Source organism: Nematolebias whitei, chromosome 15 (genome assembly GCF_014905685.2).
Source record: "Nematolebias whitei isolate Nwh7 chromosome 15, NemWhi1, whole genome shotgun sequence".
In the NCBI taxonomy this organism is placed as follows: domain Eukaryota; kingdom Metazoa; phylum Chordata; class Actinopteri; order Cyprinodontiformes; family Rivulidae; genus Nematolebias; species Nematolebias whitei.
Genome location: NC_056512.1, coordinates 10,724,475 through 10,731,932, shown reverse-complemented (window position 1 = coordinate 10,731,932; position 7,458 = coordinate 10,724,475). Strand labels below are relative to the sequence as shown.

Below are 7,458 nucleotides of genomic sequence, written 5' to 3'. Positions count from 1 at the left end.
CCCTTAGAGACAGGGTGAGAAGCTCGATCATCCGGGAGGGACTCGGAGTAGAGCCGCTGCTTCTCCACATCGAGAGGAGCCAGTTGAGGTGGCTTGGGCATCTGTTTAGGATGCCTTGTGGACGCCTCCCTGGTGAGGTGTTCCGGACACGTCCCACCGGAAGGAGGCCCAGAGGAAGACCCAGGACACGCTGGAGGGACTACGTTTCTCGGCTGGCCTGGGAACGCCTCGGGATTCCCCTGGAAGAGCTGGCCCAAGTGGCTGGGGAGAGGGAAGTCTGGGCCTCCCTACTTAGGCTGCTACCCCCGCGACCCGACCCCGGATAAGCGGAAGAAAATGGATGGATGGATGGATGGACATCTCAGTTTCTCTGATACTCCCTCAACATACGGAATGACCACTGGTCTGGGTTCCTCCTTTCACCTGATGGCTGACTGGAGTCCTGTTTGGGTTTCTTCTCTGCTTTCATGAAGGCCCAGTTAGGATATCCACATTGCTCTGGAGCCTGTCTTGTGTAGGATTTCTCCTTCTGCCTGGCTCCTGAGTTAGTGGGGATGCTGTCTGCTCTGTCATACAGAGTCCTCATGACTCCTAACTTGTGCTCCAACGGGTGATGGGAGTCAAACTGCAAATACTGGTCTGTGTGGGTGGGTTTGCGGTACACCTCGGTTTGCAAATGTCCTCTATCAGAGACAGACCTCACAGTCCAAGAAAGCCAACTTGCCATTTTTTACATCTTCTCGTGTGAACTTGATGTATTTATATCCTGATGCATGCTCAATAATCCAGGTAGAAAAATCCAAAAAAGTTCAATCTGGTCCTCTGGACATTCAAAAAAAACAAAAAACAAAGCAAAAAAATATATAGAAACGTTTCGTCTCTCATCCAAGAGAGTGTGAGCATGTGATCAGCTGGTTTTGGTTGTCGGCAGCAAACTGGTTGATCCACTCTGAGAAGGTGCTATTTAAGAGACTGAGCGGAATACAGTACCTCAGACTGAGGAAGTCTCTTGGATGAGAGACGAAACGTTTCTACATTTTTTTTTTTTGCTTTGTTTTTTTTTTTTTTTTGAATGTCCAGAGGACCAGATTTAACTTTTTTGGATTTTTCTACCTGGATTATTGAGCATGCTTCAGGATATTTAAAGATTGATAGTAACAGATAAATCTTAGCTTATAGTTAGCTTCTGAGTTTAGCTAGCTACGTAGATAAAATAAATTTACACACTATCATCTTAAAGTTAGCGTTATTTCACCGCTATGTACGTGTTAAGCTGCAGTAACGTTAACGAACGTAAACTTACCAGCTGAAACACAGACACAGAGCCGTCCTCGGGAGTTCTTTGATGAAGACGAGTCCGGACGTGGAATGTTGATTGAGTGAGTCTGTTTAACACACACAGACAGACTAAAGCTGAGAGGAGGGTGGAGGCTGCTGTCCGTCTGTCTTCTTGCAGAGAAACACGGAGCAGCTTACTGCTCGTGTGTTGTCGAAGTCGTTCGACAACACGCGCTGCACGCGTGAACCCCGTCTTTGAGCGTCACCAGCACCATAGACATACATTAGACATAGATTAGGTGTGGCAGCTCTATACAGCTCTGGATGTAAACACGTAGTCTGTTTGCTATATGTCTGCGTTTTACCTGACTGCATGCTGAAAGCACGTGACACCTTACAGCCATTACCGAAACTTGACACCGAAAAAAGAGTGACGTTTCAATCCATACACCGTCTGGTGCAGTTCGGTTGGTACCATTTAAGAACCTCGGTTTGGTACTCAGCTCTAGGTAATAAACAAAAAATGAGCAGGTTTACATGAAAAATGCTGTAGTTTCAATGTCAGTCGGGTTGTCAGATAAGAAATAATGAGCTATAGTGCTGTGGCTTTAAGATGATAGTATTTTACCTGAACTGTCATATGTGCTGAGTAAAGATATTCTAAGATTCAGTTCAGATTATAAACTGAAGAAATGTTTTGGATTAAAGATGAAACGTTTCTACAAGAATCTGTCAAGAGGACCTGACTCACCTTTTTAGATCTTTAATTTGGAAGATTTTTGTTCAGATTCCTTGGACAGTAATGCCCTTTTTGCACTGCCCCTAATAAGCCCCAACTCTGCTCAGCCCTGCACACCGCTACTCAGCCTGGCTCAGCTCAGCCTGGATTTGCACCTGCACTTTAGGACCGATTCTGGAGGCGTGTCCAGAATCCAAGTCCTGCTAATGAGAGTTCTGCGATGAGTTACTCAAAGCAGTCTGGTCCTCAGATAAATAATATTAAATTATTATTTTTATATATGAATGTTTCTGTTAACTTATTTTATATATGAATATTTCTGTTCAGTGCCCTAACACGACTTCTGTTGTGACTTGGCACTGTATAAATAAACTGAACTGAATTAAATCTGATTAACCAGATTCTACAAAAACATTTATATTTAAATCTAAAATAGTTAAGTCTGGTCCTCTTGACGTTCAAAAAACAAAACAAAAATGTAGAAATGTTTCTTCTTTCATCCGAAAGACTTCTTCAGTCTGAGGAGCTGTATTCAGCTCATAGCTATTGTAGATGAACAGATGCTGAGATATATTCATCAATTAAAACGGATTCTTCATTTTTCTGGACTGAATATAAACGTGCATTGAATTTAATGAAATGTGGACGTGAGACGTTATTTATCTTTGACCCATCAAAATGAATGTGGCCATTTATTTACAGAATCAAAGTTTAACATCAACATTTACATTAATTTGGCAAAATATGAAAATAACAACATAATTAATCAGCGAGCTGTACAATTATGATCAATTATCCACACGGCGGTGGATGAGCACTTTACACAGACATTTCTAAAAATATCTGTCAATGATTTCTACTTGATAGAAGAATTTTTAAAGATGGAAAGATGAAGTTTAGTGGGAGTGAAAGATAGATGAGGGAGAATGTGGTGTGTATGTGTGAAAAGTGTTGACAGGATGACACCCTCCATCCGACCCAGCTTTTCCTCGGTACGCTCAGTAGGGGACTAGACTCATTTACCTCTCTGATGATGAATCAGAAGAAGAGGAGCTCCAGTTAACGCTACCTTTCAGCGTCTCCATAGGATGGCTGTGACTCGTCCGAAGTAGTGACGATATCCCGTCTGACACAAGTTCACCTCAGCCAGTGGACCTCACATGAGTGGGGTTTGTCCGAGTTCCACTCAGAGGTGAAGATGTTATAATCCCATAAAACTCGGAAGAGCTCTATCATGTCAGGGTTTTCCTGTTTCCCAGCCAGACTCCAACAGAACTCACAGAACTGAGAACTGGGCACATCACAGAACTGCCACTTCACCGAACATCTCAGAACTGCTACCACACAGAACTGGGAGAACTAGGAAGTACCGACATTTTAAAGAGGCTCTATTTCCGGTTCATTTGAGAGTTCCTGATTGGTCAATATCAACCAGACAGGGGTGTGTTTTGTGATGTAAGAGGTTACTAGAAGTCAGAAAACAGCAAGAATGTTATTGGAACAGATTGAAAATGTTCCCAGACAGGAGAGAGAAATGTTTGGTCGAGTTTGGAGAAACAGGTGCCAACTCCTCTGTTTACGTCTGAGAGGATTTAAAACAAGACAGTTGTTCCAACACATGTCTGCTTCGACTCCTGACCTTGGAAAACGTACACTGCTCATTCAAAGACAGAAATCAGAAAATGCATAATTACTCTGTAACAGGCCTTAACATGAATTCTACTTTGCATAAGCAACTAAAAAATCATTGTTACTGTTTTACAGTTAATAAAATTGATTAGTTCACTGTAACATCTAAAATGTTTGAACTAAAACACTTTGATTATCAAACATTTGTAAAACAGGAATGATAATAGAAAAGAGAGTGTTCTTTCACTTGATTTTCAAGAAAGAAAGTCTCAGGATGGGTGAACCTGTATTTCTGGATTCAAATCAATGAAATGACAGTTTCTGTCCCACAAGGGTCTTAAGGTCAAGGGTTTTGATCTTAGGCTTCGTTTTGACATCAGGTCAAGTTCACTACACTATTTATATAAGACTGAGCTGAATACAGCACCTCAGACTGAAGAAGTCTTTCAGATGAAAGAAGAAACATTTCTACATTTTTTTTTGTTTGTTTGTTTTTTGAACATCCAGAGGACCACACTTAACTTTTTTAGGTTTTTCTACCTGGATTATTGAGCATGCAACAGTATATCTATATTTAAAATTCTATATTTTTCTTCATCATTTTATGTATTTGTACTCACTGTGGTTTGGTTTCTTGTATACAGTTATTTTTTTGTGTATACAGATTATTTTTAGCTTTGAAATAAAGTTTAGCTTTGATTTAAAGCTTTAATTGGGAGGCAGGCACCTATTATTCTACACCTCGGAAGAGTGTCTACATTTCTATCTCCGTTAATGCGGCCCGAATCACAGCGTCTACCCCCACAAAGTTTAGATCAAAACGACTGGCTTGGGTCCATGATGTGTGCCATTACTTTTGTTGGCATTTCGAGTTACTATTGCAATGTAATTTGCGAACAAAGACGCAATATTTCACCAACTCCAGGAACTAGTTGGTGACTGCACACTTATTATTCTACACCTAAAAAGCGTATCTTTTTCAACTTTAATGTGGGCCGAACCACAACATGGACCCCCACAAAAGTTGTATCAAAACGACCGGCTTGGCCCCGGGAAGTGTGCAATTACTTTTATTGGCATTCACAGTTACCATGGTGACATATTTTGCTAACAAAAATGCCAAATTTCCCATAGGAAATGAATAGGAAAAAACTCTTCACAGAAACTAACATCAGGAGCCATTTTGGTTCAACATGCAAGGAAGGCACCTATTATCACCTATTATTATTATTTATTAGTAATAATAATAATACATATTAATTATAAATTATTAATGTTAATAATTATCTATTTTAATATCAATAATTATTTATATTAATAAGTAATATTTAATAATACCAATTATTGGCGTGAAAATAATTAATAATGGTGATTACTTATTCATATTTAATAATAACTAATAAATTATCAATATATTAATAATAATTAGTAATTATTATTAATAATAAGTTATATTAATATATATTATTAATAATAATTTAATAATAAATAGGCTGTCCCCATCAAAGTTTCTCCAGGAACTTTCTAGTTTAAAGTGTAATGCTTGTTTTTTGATTTGTACATCTGTGGGTTAGAATAATGTTGAATCAAAGGCTGTGTCTCTTCTTTAAACATGTTTGAGGGAAATATGATAGATTCAATAATTTTGTCTTTATAATTTTTCAGTTGAATTAACTTTAACAGATTATTTAATAAAATAAAAGGGAAAACAGGATTTCACGATAAAGCCGGAACCGTTTATTTATTTTTAATCTTCACTGATAAAAATAAAAAAAAAACTTATATTTTATACAAAAAATGTAATAAAAAAAAAATTTTCGTCCCTCCATCCCGATCCTCCCGCCTGCCAGGGCTTGAATCCGGCCTTTGTGAGCAGGGCTTCAACAGCTCGGCAGCTCATATGATCCTCTGCGGTGACACCGCTTGCTCGAATTTTATAGTCTGTCACCAAACTTTACTAATTGGCTTTTATGTATGTTAATGTTCCTGTAAAGTGCCCTGAGACAACTTTGTTGTGATTTGGTGCTATATAAATAAACTGAATTGAATTGAATTCAAATACAAAATACACCTGGACTTCAGAATTAAACACGGCGTTGTCATTAATGTTTTTAAAATCTTAAAAATAGATCCAGCCGCTGCTCCGCATCCAGAGAAATTGCAAATGGCGGCTCAGTGAAAAGTTTGAGATCCATTGTCTCCTCCCCCTGACCAATCAGAGTCCTGCATTCACGTTTGGTCCGGACTCAGCTCGGCTGAGCTTGCTCGATCCCACCAGAGAAGCAGGGACGAAAAGAGGTCCTGAATCAGCCTCAAATCAGCTAAATATACTAGCTAAAGGGCTGGTGCAAAAGGGTTCTTTCTGTGGTGGGCTGCCCAGAATTGGGGCTTATTAGGGGCAGTGCAAAAGGGGCATAATTTTCACTGCACACAGTTCCTTGTATAGATTTCTTCAAACAAAACACTTTTTTTCTGGTCTAGTTCAGAAACTTTGATCCATTTTAATACTCAAACTGTCTCCTTTAACCCTGGAGAGAAACTAAAATATGAATCTGATTCATGGATCCATCGATCCTCCTCTGTCTGCGGCTGACCCTGGACAGAACCTTGAATGTTCTTTCTGTCCCCCCTCAGGCCCAGAGTCTCCCTACACCCACTGGAAACAGACCGTTTTTTACCTGGACGATTACCTGACCGTCAAGACCGGAGAGGAGATCTTTGGCACCATCAGCATGAAGCCAAACGCCAAGAACAACGTAAGCAGATGAAGCTCCGCCCCCCACTTCTTGTCCTCTGTTCTGAACTTGTTGTCTGATGTGTTGTGTTTGGACCTGCAGAGAGACCTCGATTTCGCTGTAGACGTGGACTTCAGGGGCCAGCTGTGCGACATGTCAAAGACGTTGGAGTACAGAATGCGTTAGAAGCCCCTCCTCTTTGTGCTGGTGTTCATTAGGACAGAATACGGTTTAACTGGGGGGGTGTTCTAGTGAAATGCTCCCTCACAGCAACATTTTAGTCATGTTTTCTTATTCCGTCATTAACAGTATTTAAAAACCTTTCCACATCTGAGTTGAACCTGTGCTCATTCCTGTGTCTACTCTCAACATCTGGCTCAAGCGTGGCCCAGCTGTTGGTCTCTGTGTCTGTCAGCACGTGGTTCAGGTTTGTTACAACTAAAGATGAACTGTTTCCTCCTTGAACCGTCCAAAAGCAGGCAGCTGCAAGTTGGACTCACCCACCCAGCAGTTTTGGACCAGGCAGTAACGTGTGAGCTCCCACTGCATCTCAACCCACGTTTCCACATTGGTTTGAATGTTTTACAAAGTAGTCTTATTAGAAATGAAAGTGTAACATTCTATGAGCAGAGCTGTTAGCTGTGATTTGGGACGTGGTGCTGAAGAGTTCTGCACGGATCTAAATCTGACCCAAAGTCTAGACTGATCTAAGTTCTGGTCCCAGCTCGTTCCCTAGATGGATCTGGATTCATCATGTCTAAGAGAGATAGAGGTGGAAATGGCAAAAAATAAATGATTTATGATACTTTTCTTTTGTAATGTTGTTGGGGTTTTTTTTGTTGTTTTTTTTTTAACTGAAACTAATAAACATTTTGTTTCTTCATCAGTTCCGAGTCTTTGTTTGCTGTAGTTCAGGGTTCTTTACCCAGGAAACGGGAAAAACTCGACACGGCTGTTCAACTGGTGTCACATGGGTGACTCAGGTCTGGACCACCAAGGTCAAGATTTTCTCGTCATTCGCACCACGTACATGAGGTGTGAATAACGTGTACACAAGGTCCCAGTTAATCCAACAAA

General features: G+C 40.3%; 1 protein-coding gene across 1 annotated transcript; it reads left to right on the top strand.

Annotated features, from left to right (window-relative positions):
- Window positions 1-6,483: 6,483 nt before the first annotated feature.
- On the top strand, window positions 6,484-7,206 carry LOC119422031 (protein arginine N-methyltransferase 1; the record flags this gene model as incomplete). The annotated part of the gene is given in 1 exon segment (XM_037689372.1): window positions 6,484-7,206. A coding segment is annotated over 1 exon segment (84 nt), but the record flags the coding sequence as incomplete, so codon positions are not given.
- Between the last annotated feature and the right edge of the window lie 252 nt (window positions 7,207-7,458).